The 20401-nt window shown below is 41.5% G+C and overlaps 1 protein-coding gene across 1 annotated transcript; it reads left to right on the top strand.

Annotated features, from left to right (window-relative positions):
- The first annotated feature begins 15492 nt into the window (after positions 1-15492).
- LOC148117307 (thymosin beta-15A-like) lies at positions 15493-17924 on the top strand. Its single transcript, XM_087902716.1, has 3 exons — positions 15493-15590; positions 16774-16878; positions 17841-17924. Exons 2-3 carry the CDS (start codon positions 16779-16781, stop codon positions 17882-17884), a joined length of 144 nt encoding a protein of 47 aa, XP_087758842.1. The 5' UTR covers positions 15493-15590; positions 16774-16778; the 3' UTR covers positions 17885-17924.
- Positions 17925-20401: the final 2477 nt, after the last annotated feature.

Below are 20401 nucleotides of genomic sequence, written 5' to 3' on the forward strand. Positions count from 1 at the left end.
CAGCAGAGAGGCATTGGATAATGGAAAAAACTTCTGAACTAAACCAACCTGTTTATTTCAAAGACGTGCTGACCTCTCAATGGAAGCCAGGAGATGTGCTACGTTGGGGAAGGGGTTTTGCTCTTGTTTCCACAGGAGAAGAAAAATTGTGGATGCCATCAAAATTAATAAAGGTTCGATTTGAAGAGGAGAAACCTCTTGGAAAGGAGAAATGACAGCATCTACAATGATGATAACCGTACAGGTGGTAAGAAAAGCATATAGAATGGGGGCAGGGTTCTGTTCTTATCTCCACAGGAAAACACTGATCTTTGAAAAGTTCAAGGGACCCTGGATATTTGAATACTGACAGATGGAAAATAACGGCCCAATAGGGACTATCAAGAAAACTGAATAGGTTCTGTAAGTACCATATACTAAATCATATTTCTAAATTTATAGAGCTGGTTTTAGAGTTGGACTCTGGCTCAGTCCCTCTCTAATTCCAAGCCTGTTGTTTAAAGAAAAACCCAGAGTTTCTGGAGTTTCTGTCTCATGTCAAGAGCCGTGATATGGGACAGAAAGAAATATGAGTTTAGAAAACATCTTTACTTTTCTTCATATCTATCATACCTTCATTAAATATATCTATCATGTCTCTCATTGAATATAGGTATTCATGTATATGTCTATATAATTAATGTTTAAGTTTTCCACAATGAACAATGAGTTTTTCCTACAGTGACATTTGAAGTTTCCAGGAAGAAGATGAGGCCCCATAACAACAACTCCACCTGGTTGATATGACGTCATGATACTGATAGCGCTACTACAAGACCTGTTTTGGGTACCAGCTGCACAAGACGGTTCCAACGTGCTGAAATGGTGCACATCTTGTACAACATTCTGGCCAGACCTCCACAAAATACTCAGAGACTATTTGCAATTTTAAAAGACATTGATCTTGAAATTTAACCATCATTTTACTTTCACAGGATCCCCCAGAAAGAACGTCGCCCCCATGACAGCTGGAAGTAATTCTGGAGAACGACGTCCCCTCTCCCAGTAAAGTTTGTCCTTGGGTTTAGGGACATCATTTAGGGGTTGGTTGTAATTAGTATATGGTTGAGGGTTGGGGGAGGAATTTTATAAGCACAGGAATCTTAAAAAAAAAGAGGGATAATTGGATTATGGGATAAATAGATTTGTACTTGTGAGTTATTGCTTTTAGACAAACATATTGGTATCGATTCTTATATATTGATACAAAGTTAAATTATGTTGACTATTTTATGCATGCATGCTTCATGCTTCTACCTCTGTTTAAAACATTTTTATGTATTTGTATATATATATTGTATTGATATATGTATATTTACCATATTGCATTGTACACTTCTACCTCTGATTAAGATACTTATATATTGTTTATGTATTGATATATATATTTACCATATTGCAATGTATACTTGCACATTGTTTATATTTGGAAGTCACATTGTCCTCATTTATTGCACAGTTGTTTATTATCTCAGTTTTTAAGTTAGATAGATATTGAGAATTATATAGATCAACAGTCATCTAAGTTTGTCATTTATAATTAGACTAATCAGGTTCTTTAGATATATAGAGATTATATTCAGTATAGATAGATAATCTTCAACCTCTTCAAAGAGCTGTAGAAAATGGCCTTTAATCTAATTCAGAATTCTATGGTAGGGAGACACAATCACTCCTGGCAACACTGATCTATGCCCGAGAGAATGTTGAGCACCAAAGACACTCCACCTGGAGCCTTTCTTCTTGGCAGAACTGGCCTTTGGGTAAAGAAATGCTCATACCTCAACTACTGACAGAGTTACAGAATATCCGTAAATGGATAAAACAAGACTGTCATATCCTGCCAAGACAGGGTAAGATAGTTTTGAAGTTTCTTGCCTTTGAAAATGGTATGTCAGTTACATCAGGCCTTAGCCAAAGTTGGTTGCTTCAACGCTGCAAATGTGACTTTGGGTGTTTGTCCAGGTAGCCAGTTGTCTCTGCGATTTGGTACATGTTCTGGAAGTTGTTTGATTGCACTTCCTAATTACTCAGATAACATTATTTCCCTTCTCAGATCTTCGATGGGATTGAAGATTATATAAATGTAGTTACTTTCCTTTCATGACTTGGCCAAGTTATTTGTTATACAAGACTTAAGCTAGTTAGAATAGGATATTTGTATTTATTGTATATAATTTCGTAGGTTTGTACTTATTGTATATAATTGCGTAGTAGGCTTAGAACTCTCTTACTTAAACAAAAGGGGGAGATGCTGTGGGAGTTCCTTCAGCTCCTTCAGCCAATCGCCGCTGAGTTACCAGCCCATTGGGGCGTGGTCTCTCTCCCTTTAAAAAAAGCAACGGCTGTCCTCCACTCTGTCTTTGTCTTCCGGCTCCGTTTCCGGCCCCTGGACTCCTTTCCTGTTCGCGCGGAGGGGCTGTTGTCTGGGACGGTAATCTGTAAGTTTTTTCCCCTTTGAATAAATAACCATTCTATTAATCATAATTCCAAACTGGTGTGGGATTGTCTGTGACTTACGCCTTCAGAGAGGAAACTCTAATCAGAATACATTGTACAAGAAAATATGTATTTTAAACATAGGGAGGAAATAAGAAATGTATCAGGATGGTTATCGTGACGTCATGCTTCTAAAACAACCTTACTGTACAACTGTCCCTGCACACAGGAAATGCCTCTGGGGCTGTAGTCCTCCCTTGTCACCTCGCTTTCACTCAAAGCAAAAGGCCTTCTTTAGAAGGCTACCAATTGAGAAGCAGAACTAGGATGACCTAGGTGGGGACTCAGACAATTGCCAGAGCTCACTTTTGGAAATAAACTATCTCCTGTCAGGAATTTTTATATTATAGCAGTGAGTTTACCGATCTACCATGAAGACACAGCTAGGGATTTACGGTAGGACTGTGGCACATAAATACCACATTTTCTTTATCCATTCTTCTATTGAGGTGCATCTAGGTTGTTTCCAGGTTCTAGCTATGACAAATAATGCTGCTATGAGCATAGATGAGCACATGTCCTGAGGAATGATTGAGCATCTTTGGATTATATCCCCATAATTGGTAATCCTGGGTCTTGAGATAGATTGATTCCTAATTTTCTGAGAAATCGTCATACGGAGTTCCAAAGCAGCTATACCAGCTTGCACTCCCACCAGCAATAGAGGAGTGTTCATTTTACCCCACATCCTCTTCAGCATAAGTTGTCATCAGTGTTTTTGATCTCGGCCATTCTTACAGGTGTAAGATGGAATCTCAGAATTGTTTTGATTTGCATTTCTCTGATGACTAAGGATGTTGAACATTTCCTTAAATGTCATTCAGTCATTTTAGATTCCCCTGTTGACAGTTCTCTGTTCAGGTCTGTACCCCATTTTTAGTGGATTATTTGTTCTTTTGATGACCAATTTCTTGAGTTCTTTGCATGTTTTGGAGATCAGACCTCTGTCTGATGAAATATCAGAAGTAACAGCCACATAGCTGTTGAATGGAGTGTTTGCTTGTTGTTTCATGGCTGCTTAGCCCCAAAATAATCACACAGAAACTGTATTATTTAAATCACTGCTTGGCCCATTACCTTTAGCTTATTATTGGCTAACTCTTACATCTCAATTTAACCCATCTTCATTAATCTGTGCATCACCACGAGGTCGTGGCCTACCAGCAAAGTTTCAGCACATCTGTCTCTATCGGAGGCTCCAAGGCTTTCTTTTCCCAGCATTCAGCCTCTTTCCCCGCCTACCTAAGTTCTGCCCTGCTGTAGGTCCAAAGCAGTTTCTTTATTCATTAATGGTAATCACAGCACACAGAGGGGACTCCCACATCACATAATCAGACAATGGATAATGTTCTATAGATGGAAGATAGTCTTGCATCATGTGGCAGAGATTTCACAAATTTCACAAAAGCATGACTAAATCTTCACTAAGTCTTCAAGTACTATATTCAACAGATATGGAGATTGTGGAAACCTTTCCTTATTCCCGAAGATATTGGAATCGCTTTGTGGTTCTCTTAATTTGATGTTGGCTGTTTCCTTGCTGTATATTGCCTTTCTTATGTTTAGATATGGCCCTTGTTTCCTTGATCCTGCCATTCCCAGGGTCTCTATCTTCCTTCTGTTTGTGGGCCAAGATGTTAACTGCTCTCAGCTATTCCTAGTGCCAAGCCTTTTCTCAGACATCATGGACTGTAGCCCTCTGAAGGTGTGAGTCAAACACATTGTAAAATCTTTCTTTTTTAATTTGCTTTGTTTGTGGTGCTTTATCTCAGCAGTAAAAGAGTAACTAAGGCACCCAGGCCCTTTCTGCCAGGACAATGATGCTTGTCACATTCGGGTCCCTCATTCACCAATACTCCCTAGGCTTAATTCATTCTGCCTTGCCAGGAACTTCCTACTAGGAGAAGGGACTACGAGATGCCAAAGGCCTGTCTGACAAAGCTTCCCTCGATTGAGATAAGAGAGGCCCATCCTCATTGAGGTCAGCTTTGTTTTTTATTAAATCACTGTTGGTGTTCTTTGAATTATGATTGTAAAAATACTCACTACTGTTTACTTCCTGTAAGCAAAGATGATAAAGCATGTGCCAAATTAATTGGTAACTGTTGGACTCTGCTTGGTGCCCTGCCTGCCTTGAGCAAAAGGACTGTCAATCAGCAGCCAGGCAGACTACTCAAGTCATCACGAACAGTCTTGAACTCTCCACAGATACCTTGAGAAAACTCCCCTAAGACCACATTTGATTTGTGCTAGTCGGAGGGTATGCCCCTAGCCTGGATGATTTGAAACTGTTTGCATCAGATTTACTATTTTCACGGGCCTCGGTACAACTGAGAAGGGTCTGGAATAGTTCACTTAATAAGCCAGAGGGGAGCCCCTTTGGTGATGACCTAAGGGAGTTGCTAAAATACAAGGCCTTAAAAAGCAAAGCCTCAGGGACTGTGATTGGTTTTAAGAGGCAGGGCTGCCTAGGGCCAAAGCACAAACCTGAGTGATGCTGGTTGATGCTAAGAGGCAAGACTGTGATTGTTTCTGCCAGGTGGTTGGAATTGGTCCCCAAATCCATTTTATGCTATATAATCAGGTTGTTCAGGCTTGGCTGGAAGATGCTCTCCTGTGCTGTGTGACCTGGTGTTGCAGCACTAGACACAAGACAAGGCTTCTCTTGCTTTGTCTTCCCTTATCAGTTTCAGTAGTGTAGCTGATGGGGTGGAGGAAACACCAGCAGAACCAAGTAAGGTGGGTCTCACTTGAAATCACAGTTATCAGCAAGGGAAGCGGCGCGGTCATGTTCAAATGCTCACCTGGGCTATGTGAGGTTGTGTCTCAAAGAAGGAGCATGAGACAGATGTTAGCGAAGGACAGGGAGACAAGGACAGGCAGACAGAGGACAATGGATTGGCAGCAACAGTCGGGAAGTAAGGCCAAGTAGAAGCAGCATCAAATCAGCCAGCTGTCTCACAGCTGGAAAATATGAAGGAGTCAGGAAAGAGAGAAGGGCAGGGGAAGTAGAAAGGGGTCAAGAGAGCAAAGAGGGTTGATACTGAAGAAGGAGAGGAGCTGTAAGGTGACCGGAAAGAGAAAATGAAAGTCCTAGTGGGTGGAGGGGTCCTAGTGGGTGGAGGGTTCAACTGGGCTATCTATAATTTCAGGGTGAAAAATCTTTTTATCATTCATTCATTCATTCATTCACTCATCCATTCATTTATTTTACATACCAACCACAGCTTCCCCTCCCTCCTCTCCTTCTCTTTTTTTCCTCCCACCCTGATCTACTCCCCTCACCCATTTTCCCTCCTTGTCTGTTAAGAAAGGGGCAGGCCTCCAAAGGGAGTCAACAAAGTATGGCACATCAACTTGAGGCAGGACCAAGCTCCTCCCCCTGCCTCAAAGCTGGACATGGCAACCAGCATGGGTATAGGTTCCAGAGGGCCAGAGGCTGCACCAGGTATGGGTCCTGATCCTATTTCTAGGGGTCCCACAAATAGACCAGGCTACACTGTCACACATATGAGGGGCCTAGGTCAGTCACATGCAGGCTCCCTAGCTACAGGTCCAGAGTCCTTGAGCTCCCACCAGCTCAGCTGTGCTGTCTCTGTGAGTGACCTTGACCAAAGTGGTTTGAGCAAATCTCCTCCCTCTCTTCAACAGGACTCCTGGAGCTCGGTCCAGTTCTTGGTTGTGGAGAGGGTCAAGAGTCTTAGATTCTGGGGGTCAGACTTGCAATGCCATGTTGTATTCAGGGTTAAGTAGTACTGAGCCCTGGACCTACAGAAGAGCTGTCCCAGTGCTTACTATTAGCGATGGAGGAGCCCTGGCACTTGGACTGCCCTGAAGCTGTGGTGCAAGTTGGAACAAAGAACTGAGCAATATGAATATTCTGGGACCACAAGTTCTGTAATACTTGCAGGGCTGAGGGACCCTGTTTCTACAGCAACGTGCATACTCTCATGGCTGGCAGCTGTCAAGTGCATTGGGAAGGAAAATCTGACATCTGTCAGAACTTGAAGACCTCCCCATCTACCCACAGTGATTTCTATGCAGGTGAAGCAGATGGCATCCAGCCAGCTGATTGGTGGCATCACCACTGTTGGATCAGTGTGCAAACTCTGAACACAAACACCACAGGGGATTTACTTACAGTGAAATAAACATAAGATAAAAGGTTTACAACTGTGTTCTCTATGTGTATAGTAACCTAAAAGAAAAGAGTGACATGTGTGTATATTTGTGGGGACTATAAATGAGAGAAACTAAACCCACACATGTTCATAAAGAGGCTTAAGAACTAAGAAGAGAAGAGATATTGACCCTATTACTGATACTCAGACCCCATTACTAAATTGTCAGACTTCCTTAACTTTTCTGTGTCAGAAGATTATGGATTTTTTAAAAATAATCAAACGTTTTTATACCATGAAGAGAAAAGCCCCAAAGAAACAAATAGTTCGTCTCATCTTTATTGTGTATTTTAACACATATTGAAGCCTGCCCTGGTGAACGTCTCTAATCCCAGCACCGAGGAGGCAGAGGTAGGGAGATCTGTATGAATTTGAAGCCAGCCTGGTCTACGAAGTGAGTTCCAGGACAGATAAGGCTATTCCTCAGAGAAAGCCTGCCTCAAGAAACAAAAGCATAAACAATTATTTTAAAAAGGTATATTGATTCCTGAAAAATCAACAAATCCTCTTGATGTTCTGGGTCTCATTAATAATGTGATTTTAAAATACTAAATGAATATTTGATGACAGTAAAAGTTTAGATTTATTTATGCTCTTCTATGTGTATGGGTATTTTGCCTGCATGCACACATGTACAGCCATTGGCTGGATAGTGTTGGAAGGGGTGAGAAGTGAGTATTTGATTCCCAGAAATCGAGTTCAACAGATGTTTATGAACCTATACTTGGCTGCTGAGAACTGACCAAGGGTCTTCTGGAAGATCAAGGGCTCATCAGAAAAATGCAAATAAAACCAACTCTGAGATTGCATCTTACACATGTCTGAAGGGCCAAGATCAAAAACAGTGATGAGATTTTTATGCTGGAGAGGATGTGGGGTAAGGAGAATGCTCCTCCATTGCTGGTGGGAGTGCAAACTTTTATAGTTGCTTTGGAAATCAGTATGGGGATTTCTCAGAAAATTAGTAAACAATTTACCTCAAGACACAATAATACCACTTTTGGGTATATACCCAAAGGATGCCCAATTATACCACAAGGACATGTGCTCAATTATGTTCATAGCAGCATTATTTGTCATAGCCAGAACCTGGATACAACCTAGATGCCCCTCAACCAAAGAATGGAAAACGAGATTGTGGTACATTTTTTTTAAAAATGGAGTACTACTTAGGTGTTAAAAAGAATGACATCTTGAAATTTGCAGACAAATGGATGGATCTAGAAAAAACCATAGTGAGTGTGGTAAGCCAGACCCAGAAAGAGAAATGGAGTATGTACACACTCATAAGTGGCTTTTAGACATAAAGGAAAGAAAAACCAGCCTACAACTCACAACCCCAGAGAACCTAGACAACAAAGAGGACCCTAAGAGAGACATACATGGACCTTCATAGGAAGGTGAAAAAGATGAGATCTCTTAAAAAACAAGGATCAAAAACTTGGAGCATGTGGGTCAAAGCACAGGGTAGAAGGGGAGAGAGGAGGAAGAGAGGGGAACACAGAAAATGTAGAGGTCAATAAAAACAATAAAAAGAGAAAAAAGATAAAGTGCTCTTAACCACTGAGTGTTCTCTCTAGTTGCTGGATGACGACGTCATTAGAGTTTAAGAGAGAAACGCTGATGCCTTTAGAGCACTTGTTTTTGCAGAGAACTTGAGTGAGGTTCCCAGCACCCACCACAAGGCTCACAACCATTCCAGTCCCAGGGGATCAGATGCCTTTTCTGACCTGCTTGGATAGCAGGCACCCACATGGTACACACACATCAATGCAGGCAAAATACTCCAAGGCATAAAAAAAAAAAAACACCTAAGAAAGAGAAGAAAAGTGGCCAGAGTCAGGGGGGTGAGAGCCACTGCTGGAGGAGCGGGGCTTAAGGTAAGGGAAAGCAGATTACCTCCTGAAAGGATGGATCAGTATGGCCCCTTTGGCTTTTAGTATGGCTTAAGGGGGAGGAGCCCCATTTTGGAGAAGGGGTCCTTTGGCCTCCTGATTGGCTGACCCAACTGGACTACCTCTTCACCAGGGAGAGAATGGCATGCCTCCATTCAGAAGGACATTTCGTTCTTTTGGAAGACAGGAAACAACATCCCATTAATGAGGTTCAAGTCTACTGATAACAGAACCATCCAAAGGCTTAGGTGAAGGGACAGAGGGGCTACCCATGGAAGAACAAATAGAGGGTGCTTGTTTGCAACTTGTTAAAACAACAGAGTCAGACATTTGTGCTCTCCAGAGATTCAAGTGAGAAAGCTTTGTGTTGGAGATATCTTTTAAAGCACCCAATCTGGACATGGATGAACTCTCAAGTGAGAAGGAAGCAGTGCCTTCAAAGCAAGGACAGGTGGAAAATGGTAAAGAGCCACAGGAGGAGGGACAGTCAGAAGTGGGTTTTTCTCCTGGAGACAGAGAGCTGTCAGAAAAGCAGGCAAAGGCAGGATATGAGGAGATGCTGCCAAGGTGCTAAGAGCAGCCACAGCCTGAGAGAAGGGCAAAACAGGAAGGAAGTCCAGAGAGACAGGGAAAGCCAGAAAGTAAAGGGAGCCCTGCAGGAAAGCGCCCAGCTGAGGATCACATGCCCAGAAAGGCCAAAGAAACACCAACAAGGGGCTGGCCCACTGCTTCAAGGAGTAGAAAGAGGCCACCCAAGGCACACACTTCAGCAATGAGGACATGATGAGAGAATCTGACAGCATGGCAAGGGTGAAGGAGGATGAGAGAAAGAACAAGAAGAGGATGGGGCAGATGTTTGGGATGCAAAGAAGTTTGCAGGATCCCTTCTCCCCAAGGGGCTCAAGGGAACTCAGTGGTGGCTGCAGGGTCCCCTGGAGGGACATTGAAGACATCCCTTATGCTTAGATTCTGGGCAGCCTTTGCATAGCACCCTAACCTTATGCTGCTGCTTCGGTTTAGGCTTTTCTCCCATTAGCTGCAGCCTGTTTGACTCAATGCCTGCCATGTTCTGAGTCTCATGTAGTAGATTTTCCTTCACTGCATAGGAAAATGCTCAGAGCGCATAGTCAAATTGAAGTCTGTGAGCCACAGAACCCTTTATCTGGCATCAGCCCACTCTAGTGAAACTGCAACAAATAGCAGTGTGCACCGAGAAAACAAGCCGGGAACATTCCTTGTGTCTTCCTTTATTGTTTTCTCAATAAGTTGTTGTCTCCCAGGATGACGGCTCCTTCTGGGCATAAGATTCAGGAATTGGGAGCTAGTCACATCTGTGCATGGGAGGTGGAGTCAGTGCATTTTTCCTTCTGGATGTCAGCTAGGAGGTAATATTTGTGTTACTCCCGGGGCTCCATGATGGAAGAATCAATCTCTCCCTTACTGCTGTAGGGCAGAGTCTTGGCATCCGTGGAATGCGGCTGCATCTTCCCCTGCAGGGGTGTGGAGAGGAGCGCAGGAAGCATGCCAATGAGAAGTGCTGTGCCTTGCTCCTGCCTCTTCCCCTGCATAGGAGTCAGGGACTTGGTCAGGCACTTGTGGCTGGGCCAAGGGAGGTCTCCCCTGTGCCCAGGAATAAGTCCAGATAACTGAGAGTCCGTGCCATATCTCCCTGGTGCTATGTCTTTTTTTTTTTTTTTTTTTTTAACTGCTCTTCCCTTCTCTCGGGACACTGTTGCTGATGGTGATCTGGAGGCCCTGCTTAGCAAAGGAATCCTTTAGCCCAACAACAGGGTAGAGAGTCCCACTCTGATTCCAATAGGATTATCTTCCCCTCGGCTGAGGACTCCATTATCATTTGGGCCTTGACAATCCCTGAGATTCATGGGCGCTCTCTTTCTTGGTTGTCAATTCCCACAAGCCCCTCCAGGAAACTTAGACAGAGCTGAACAGAGCAGGAAACAGCATGGATGAACATGAGAGGTGCTGCTGTCCAGGAATCTGAGCGCTCACGTGTCTTTCTTCAGGAAATTCACCTGAAGCCCTCTCTTTCTGTTTCCATAGACTCACCACCGCCCCTGTGAGTTTTCCTCTATCTGTATAGGATGAGGTTATGTTCTTACAGGTGTTTAAAAATAGACCCCTTTTGGACCGCGTGCCTGTTTTCCAAATTATTACTAAAATGACATGGAGTTTCCACATACTCTTACTAAACCCATTCATTATGATGGTTCTTTTGTATAATGAGTCAATACAATATTATTTCCTAAAGTACATGTGTCATTCATATTCCTCATTATATCCCTTCTCTATTTCTTCCACATTGCTATATGATATTCTGTCATTACCTCTCCATAAGTTGTTTTTCTTGGTTGTTTGAGCTTCTCCCACATTTTTGCTTGTTTTGCTGTCCTCGCTCGTTTTTGAGTACTTGTCATGTATTGATTGCCCCACATTTTTGTTTGCTTTCTCTTTTTCCTATTTGCATACACTATGAGTGTGATTCATGAGGAAATACCACAGAGAGAAAATGTCATTCACATCACATCATATAAAGACGACATGTAATTCATTTCACTTATTCATGTTAAATGAACTTTGGTCGGCAGGATGATGTAGGGTGCGCCAAGATTCTTTTTATTTTATTTTCTTTTATTATTTTAAAAAATACCAATCCAAATTCCCATTCCATCCCCTTCCCCCTACTCCCCTCTCACTCCCTCCACAGACCCTCCCATCGCACCCCCTCCAATCCTAAAAGAGGGCAATGTACCCTGCCCTGTGAAAAGTCTAAGGCCCTCTGTACTATATCAAGGTTGAGCAAGGTATACATACAAAAGGAATAGGATCCCAAAAAGCCTGTACATGCAGCAGAGACAAATCTCAGTGTCACTATCAGTGGCCCCCCAGTCTTACCCAACTGTCAACCACATTCAGAGGGACTAGTTTGTTCCCATGCTCGTTCACTCCCAGTTCAGCTGGAGTTGGTTAGTCCCCTTAAGCTCAGGTAAACTGTCTCGGTGGATGAACCCCTCATGGTCTTAACTTCCTTGCTCATACTCTCACTCCTTCCACTCTTCAACTGGACCTTGGGAGCTCAGTCCAGTGCTCCAATGCGGGTCTCTGCCTCTGTTTCCATCACTTTCTGGATGAAGGTTCTATGACGATATTGAAGAAATTCACCAGTCTGTCTACAGGGCAAGGCCAGCTCGGGCACCCTCTCCTCTATTGCTTAGGGTCTTAGCTGGGGTCATCCTTGTGGATTCCAGGCCATTTTCCTAAAGACAGGTTTCTCACTCACCCCATAATGGCTCCCTCAATCAAGATATCTCTTTCCTTGCTCTCATATCTAGATGGAGGAAGGACAGGAGTCTTTATGGAGATAGTTCTTTTTTTTTTTTTTAAAAAAATCTCTCTCTCAAATCTTTCCCCCATAAAATAGTCACTCTTGGCCACCTATACTTTCAGAATGGGGACTTATGCTTCATCTTAATGAAAAAGTATTTAAATTATTTGTAATTGTTCTGCACAAGATATTTGCTTCTTCTTCATTTGTTCATGGACCCCACTTATTGCCATGTAAAACTACTTCACATGTTTTTGTTGTTCTCATTATTTCTTCCTTGGTCATTTAGAGGTCTTTAAGTGGTCTCCTTATTGAATTCATGTGCCTGAGTTGTGGAATTTATATTCTATGTTCTTTTACTACTAGACGCTCTAGCCAAGCATAGTGGTACATACTTCTATTATCAGAGAATCTAGACTGTCAGGTTAGCCTTGGCTACATAGCAAGACCATTCCTTAAACAACTGCAGTAAAAGATGTTTTAGCCTTCCCTTATGTATGTCCTGTTCAGTTCCCAGAGTCAGGCATTTCACCAAGAATTTGTAATACCTTTTCTTTGGAGAATGGTATTTAAAACCAAATATGTGACTGGGTGTAGTGGCATGTACTTTTAGTCCCAGTAATTGATAGTCAGATACAGTGGATCTCTGTAATTTCAGTGCTGGGCTGGTGGACATAGTGAGTTTTTGGACATCTCGAGCTATATAGTGAGATCTTTTCTCAAAAAGAAAAAAAAACCCAAGAACAACAACAACAACAAATAAGTTTACATCAAGGGTGTGAGTGCCTGCCATACTCATTGGTATGCTATATAATTACAGCTCATCCTTAGTTAATATATCAAGCTCATATGTACACTTTTAGGAAGTTGCAGATGCATATATGTAGGATCTGTCCCAGGTATTCAACATGCAGAGAGGAGATTTGTCCACTTGGCGGTGTTCAAAGACATAGTTGGGCACATTAAAATTTTTAGCAGTTTGTATAGATAGAAATTCATGAATATGTAATTTCCAAGCTACAGGTGGTTTGAAGTCAATTGAAGCAGCAATGAGGGGTAACTTTTTTGAACTGCTCACAGAAGGATGAAATCAAATACATTTGGTTGGTTAAAGTAAAAGTTTCTAGTTAGAGGTTAATTTGATGGCTTCATGTTGATTAAGGCCAACACTTGTTTCACTCTTGATGTTTGGCTGGCTTTTGTTTTGCTTATGTAATAACACAAGGGGCAAGAATCATTTTAACTTAAGGTTATCTCCTACATTAGCTTACTTGACAGTACCGACAAATGCATGGTTGCCCATTGTCCCTGCGTTCTACAAAAGCCGTACATTAGGGCTCCCCCCCCCAAAAAAAAAACAGAAACAGAAACAAAACCCCTCACAATACGTAGAGGTTTAATATGGAGGTGTTATGGAATGGATTCATATGACCATGGAAACTCAAGAAGTCGCATTACCTGCATCCCACAAGCTGAATACCTATGAAGGCCAGTGCTGCAGGTCAGCCTGAATCTTAAACACCATGGGAGTTGAGCCTAAGGTGCAAGTTAAGCCTCTGTCCTATACTGGAGACCCAAGGACCCAAGAGTTAATTGCCGGTGCAAGTTTCCAGAATTTAAAGGACCAGAAGCTGGAGTTCCACTGACTCGATGGATTAGATTCAGGTTACTCGCACTGCTGAAGGTGGATGGATCTGCCTTAGTCTACTGACTGAAGTTCTAAGCCTTACAGAATCAAAATACTCAGAACGTTCTTACCATCTGCTTCTAGTGTCAGCTGTCTCAGGCAAGTTGGCATAAATTTAACCACCACAGCCAGACATTGTCAGATTTTATCTTTATTAACAATCGGATCTGCTTGGATTTCATGAGTCTGTTCATTGGAAGTCTCCTTACAGTTGTTAAATTTGGAGATTTCTGACAGTTGCCGGGGTTAGCAAACAAAGATACAGATCCTCAGCTGAAAGTCAGCTTTTAACTTTTTAAAACTTTATTACTGTGTGTGTGTGTGTACATGTGTGTTTCAAGGTATGCATGTAACAATTGGAGAACACTGTAGTGTTGATTTCTTCCACCTTTGCTTGGGTTATGGGAATCAAACTCAGTTTGTCAGACTTGAATATCAAGCACTTTTGCTTTCTGAACCTTTTCACCAATCCCTTTAGCCAAAGAGCCATCTCCTCAACTCAATATTAAAACATGTTATTACTTTTTCTAGGGTTTAATTCTATTTATAATTCTCTCTCTCTCTCTCTGTGTGTGTCCTACCTTCCCTCCTTCCCTCCCGCCTCTCTCTCTTCCCTGTCCCCCTCTCTCTCTGTATGTGTGAGTGTGTATGAGTGCAAGTCCTACCAAAGTCTAGAAATTGGTATCAGAAATTTGCAGCTAGAGTTACAAGTGGTTGTAAGCTATGAGATTTGGTTGTTGAGAATCAAACTTGGGTCCCCTACAAGAGGAGCATAAGCTTTTAAACACTAAGCCAATTCTTTAGCCCCAAACCCTGTGTTTCTTAAGTCGCTATTAAAACAAAGTTTGCGAAGCTTGAAATATTGGGGTTAGATGTAAACTGTAACACTAATCTATGCTCAGAAAAATCAATAAAATATACCCAATAATGTATTATATATATTAAGAAATAATATAACTGAATATAGTAACCCGTGGAGCCTCTGAGTTTTTATTTTAACTTAGACCAGTGTCCAATTAAGCACAAGTCCTTCCTAGTTCTTTTTTGTTGTTGTTGAAACTTATATTTATTTATTTTGGTTTTTCAAGACAGGATTTCTTTGTCTGCAGTCAAGTGACTAGTCATGCTATGCCCTGGAATAAAATTTCAAACATAATTTTCTGGAAGATAGTCTAGTTAAGAAATAAGAAAAGGATTCCTTTGATTTTTGTAAAACAAGATTTACTAGAGCCAAGTATGATTCATGTTTAATAAAACGGTATTATTAGAAAGTTTTGATCACCCCTGGGGCAGTCGTTTTTGAATTAAGCTAGTAAAAAAATGAATTTGATAACGGTAAATTTGATTGAATAAATGTTGTGAGAAAATATTACTAGCCCAGTGACTCCTCTCTCATCTCAATTCCCATACAGTAGAAAATATTTGTCTTTTTTTTCTAAGACAGGATCTCACTATGTAGATCTGGCTGTCCTGGAACTCCCTATGTAGACCAGGCAAACGTCTCACAGAGATTCACCTGCCTCTGCCTCTGTGTGCTGGGAATAAAGGACTGTATGACTCTGTCTGGCTAAAATATTTGTCTTTTCAGATGGCAATGATTTCCAACTGTTTTACAAGGAGATGGGTATTATCATAAAGATTCTGTACTCACTATCAGATACAGTCTAAATACCTCCATTTTTAAGCACAGAGGTCCTAAAATTGAACAAACTCTGACACCCACAAAATTAAAAGCTGGGGAGGGGGCACAGCAAGCCAGGATTGCTGACCAATCAGAGAGGCCTTGCATAACACAGGGGTCTGAAGTCACAGAGGGATGGGCGGGGCAAGGGGCGGGGCGTCCGAGGGAGCTTATAAAATCTGGGCTCTGCTAGGCCACACCAGTGTGATCCAAACGGTAGTAGGCCACTCAGCCGTTGATCTAACTGACATCTTGTACCGAACAGGTGAGAAATAGGGGCCCAGGAAAACCAGGCAAGATGGATGGGGCCTACCGATATTCAGGCGGTAGTACTTTGTGGCTGAGGGAATCCCATTGCGAAGCCCACTTCACAGTGGCTTTGTTTCCCGTGTTGCTGTCTGGAGCGGGATCCTGGGGGTCCCACCTTAGAAGGCCCAAGGGGACAGGCAACTCCGAGAAAAAGGCAAAGGCCAGGAGTAGAGTTGAGGGGTGTACAGGGAAATAGGGGGCGATCTTTTAGGTTTGGCTCTCATCTCTTTGTCCCTTAAGCTGGGTGCTGGACAGTGACAAGTTATTTGTCAATAGCACAGTTCAGACAAATGACCCTGCCCCGTCCTGCAGCTATAAATGTGTGAATCCCAATTTCCCCAGCTTTGAGATCAGCTATGTTCACCAGGTAAATGAGGTTCTTAGGATACCCTTGACTGAAAGGGTTTGAGAGATGGAAGCTTCGGAGCGAGGGGTGGGGTGGGGCAGAGGGCTCTCTAGTCTACCCTGGTCACTAGATTGTGTCCTATCCCCGCTAAGATAGAACCAGGCCCTGGTTGAAGAGCTCTGCCTTCTTATCTCTGGAAATAGGACTCGGCTGTATTTGGCGTGCCTCGTTCTACTAAAGATTTTGATTCTTCATCATAAATAGCGACTTTTTTTTTTACACATTTTCTAAGGTTACAAGAAGGTTATTATGAGGCTTGTAGTTGGCAGTGACTAGGTTAAACCCTTCTCTGTCTTATTGCAGTGTTCTAATATACTGACTTTGGACATTCAGTAGAAATTAGTACAGTGTTGTGTGCCTCTCTTTTAGTGTGTGATGCTCACCACCATTCCCAAATCCCCTAAAAGTAGCTGATTGGAAGGTGAAGATGCTCAAAGTCTCCTTTTACCTTTGCTGGGATTTTAAAAGTCAGGCTTTTCTTTTCCCCCGAGTTTCTAGAGTATCTTAGTTTCTGGAGCATCTTCTTCTGCTGTCATTTGCTGCCACCAGAAATGGACTAATGCTTTGTAATCAGAGTACTCTAAGAAAACATGACTTTCTTAGATGGGTTGTTTCCTTGTTGAAAATTACCATGCAAAATACTCATTGATATTTTGAATTTTTATGAATTTTTAGTTGTTATTCCTAATCTATCATAGTTCTAGTGGGTAACGTCTTGTTGTTGTTCTTTCAGTCAATATGGACGACAAACTTGACATGACAGAAATTGAAAAATTTGACAGATCAAAACTGAATAAAATTATTACCACAGAAAAAAATACGCTTCCATCGAAGGAAAGTAAGTCATGGAGGTTTCTTGTTGAGAGGAACAGTAGTGAAAGTTGGCATAGTCACTTAACAAACCTATGCTGTATTAAAATTGCAAAAACCTAAGTAGTAGTAAGAGAATTATTATAATTAGTGCAGCAATTAAAATATCAAGTAACTGTCTTTTTATTTAGATAATGTACATGGTTTGCATGCTAGGTTACAATAATAATGGTATCATAGATTCATTTCTTCTTACAAAATTACTAAAATTATATTAAAGCTAAATTTGAAATACTGAATGTGGCATTATGTAAATCTCGATTTTGCCCAGTTTTTATTTTAATGTAAATATTAGACATTTTTCAGGATGCAACAGTTTGACTCTATGCTTTCACACATAAAAACTATGCAACCTGTAGTTTAGGTCTTCTAGAGATAGCTATAAAATAAGGTGGAAGACTATGTTTAGAGTTTGTGTGTGTGTTCCAGCTTCCCGGATTCAAAGGATAAGATTGCTCTTCAGAACAACAGCCACCTCGAGAAACTCAAAGTGAACTTTTAAAAGCTGAGTGGCATTTTTGTGTTGTCAGCTTTAATTGCGAACTTAAGAATTCAGAAAATCATCTGAAAAGATGAAACTTCCTAGTTGTATAAGGATAAAACCGAAGGAAATTCTTACTTACTCCTCATTCCTACAACACTCTGTGGACAATAACAATATTTTAAATCTATTACTTAAATATAAACTTTATATAGAGAGAATATATAGATTATTCTTCAGGTGCTCTAACACATACACACCTCCAGTATGAGGATAAGTGGATAGGGCTTTTGCATTCTAAGGCATGTTTATCAGCCTTCAGTGACTTTGTAAAGCTAACTTGTAGAAGAAACTTAACTTAATTTTAAGAAAACCAAAAAAGAAAGAAAGAAAAAAAGAAAGAGGAAAATCCCTTTTAATGTTTTTTTTTTTCTATTTTCTTTCCCTAGCCATCCAACAAGAGAAGAAGTGTGATAAGAAGACCACAAACTGAAGGTCACATTTGAAGAATAAATGTCAACATTGCCAAGCAATCTTGGTTTCAGGGTTTTTTGTTGTTGTTTTCTAGAGATACATGACAATTGCTGATGGCTTCTTGCCTATACCTGATAGTTAAGTGTTAATCAGTACCCAGTTAAGCAGTAATCAGGAACAGGCCTTCCCTTTGTTTTGAAACTTCCTCATTCATGAACAAATTACAGATGGCTGTTGTGGGATGTTTTGTCAAAAGTGAGACCCCAGTCCTCTAACACCCCTATATCCAAGGAGTCTGGGATGATTGGAAGCATCACCCGAGTCCCTGGCATCCAGCCTAAGCTCCTTCCTCCTGGGAGTTGCCTTGGTTCAGACTCCACCTCCGGGAAGCCTGCCAAGTGCTGACCCTCTCCAGGAAGGGTCAGGACCACTCTCACAGGCTAGTTAACAGATGGTCACAGGGTTTGAATGATCTCGCTCTGTCTCCACATCCCCTTTCCCCCTCTCCTGCCATGTTCCCAATAACCCAGTAGCATTGCGTTCATTGAACGTGGGCATCTTTGATTTGGTGTACTCTGGTCTAATTGGAGTTATTTTGCATGGGTGGAGAGGGTAGTCTTAAGATTTTTCCTAACAGATGGAGTTTTCCTACCAAAAGGGTCTGTTTTTCCCACGGGCACAGGACCCAGGGTTACATGTTGGAAAACACCCTAACTGTGCACCCTCTCTGCCAAACTGGATTGACTTCCTCTCGCTGAGTTCTCCTTTTTGCTTATGCTGGTTGGGTACCCAGGCTGACCCATTCATTTTTGGGGCTTTCCACTGCACTTGCACATCCATGTGTGGCTATAGTCACAAAAGTTAAATGGAATCAGACTAGATTAGTTGTTCATCAATAGTTAGATGAATAATGAAACTGGGATATGTATGTATGTATGTTTATATATATATATATATGGTGGCGGGAGAACGAGAGAGAGAGATTTTAAAGATGTTTTATTCAGTTGTAAAGTAAGTATATAATTTGCAGGACATGTTCAGTCACCCCAGTCAGGATATAGCTGAGGAACCCATCTTTTATATTTTCAAGTATGCACTTTTCCAAAGAGTTTTGTAATTATTATTTTACATGTCACTTATCTTCCTATACATCAAGAACTGTGGCAAACACTTTACACAGATTATCTCATTAAAATTCTTACATCAGTCCTGTGAGTCACACAACAAATTGAGGCTCAGGGGAGCTTTCTCAAGGTCACACTGTTGGTAAGTGGCAAAGCTGAGATTAGAGGCTAGGTTTATTTGACTGTAAAGCTCATACTGTAAATGGTTCATTCATTCCTCTGACCACCCATTTATTATTTAATCCATTCAAGAATTTATTGAATCAATTTACGGGACAGATATAGTCTAGGTAGTCTGTCCCTGGCAGTGACTCTATGACTTCTTTTTTACTCAGCCTCCTTTCCCCCAGCATTCAGTTTAGTTTTCCCTGCCTAGCTCTGCTCTACCCTATCACAGGCCCAAAATGGTTTCTTTATTAACCAATGGTATTCACAGCATACAGCATACAGAGGGGAAATCCCACATCACCTTTGACGACAACTTATGCTGTAGTTATTGTGGGGTAAAGGGAACACTCCTGCATTGCTGGTGGAAGTGCAAGCTGGTACATCCCCTTTGAATATCAATATGGAAATTTCTCAGAAAATTAGGAAACAACCTTCCTCAAGACCCAGCAATACCACTTTTGGGTATATATTCAAAGGATGCTCAATCGTGCCACAAGAACATGTGCTCAAATATGTTCATAGCAGTATTTTTTGTCATGACCAGAATCTGGGAACAACCTAAATGCCCCTTGACTGAAGAATGGATAAGGAAAATGTGGTACATTTGCACAATGGAATACTACACAGCAAAGAAAAATAATTGTAGTAATAGGAGCAGCAGGCTGCCTTCCCGCCCAGCTCGTGCACGGCTAGCTTTATCTCCAAAATAACAACATACAAATTGTATTTTTTAAAACATTGCTTGGCCCATTATCTGTAGCCTTTTATTGGCTAACTCTCACATCTTGATTAACCCATTCCTAATAATCTGTGTAGCGCCACGAGGTGGTGGCTTACCGGGAGGATTCTAACTCACGTCTATCTTGGGCAGGAGAAGCATGGTGACTGCCTCATTGCCTTCTTCTCAGCATTCTGTTCTGTCTACTCCACTCACCTATGTTCTGACCTATCAAGCCAAGCAGTTTCTTTATTAACCAATGAAAGTAATACATAGACAGATAACCCTCCTCCATCAAATAATGACATCTTGAAATTTGCGGGCATATGGATAGATCTAGAAACATCATTTTGAGGGAGGTAACCCAGACCTAGAAAGTCAATTATTATATGTACTCACTCGTAAGTAGTTTTTAACATAAAACAAAGAAAACCAGCCTACAAATCACAATCCCAGAGAATCTAGACAACAAGGAGGATCCTAAGAGGGACATACATAGATCTAATCTGCATGGGTAGCAGTAAAA

The sequence above is a fragment of the Myodes glareolus genome, chromosome X (genome assembly GCF_982192425.1).
Source record: "Myodes glareolus chromosome X, mMyoGla1.1, whole genome shotgun sequence".
NCBI lineage: Eukaryota > Metazoa > Chordata > Mammalia > Rodentia > Cricetidae > Myodes > Myodes glareolus.

Excerpts from the sequence above, each read along its gene's own strand:
- LOC148117307 (XM_087902716.1), top strand. The coding sequence starts at position 16,779 with ATGGACGACAAACTTGACATGACAGAAATTGAAAAATTTGACAGATCA. Across the intron at positions 16,879-17,840 it reads TACGCTTCCATCGAAGGAAA|CCATCCAACAAGAGAAGAAG; the intron begins GTAAGTCATGGA and ends TTCTTTCCCTAG.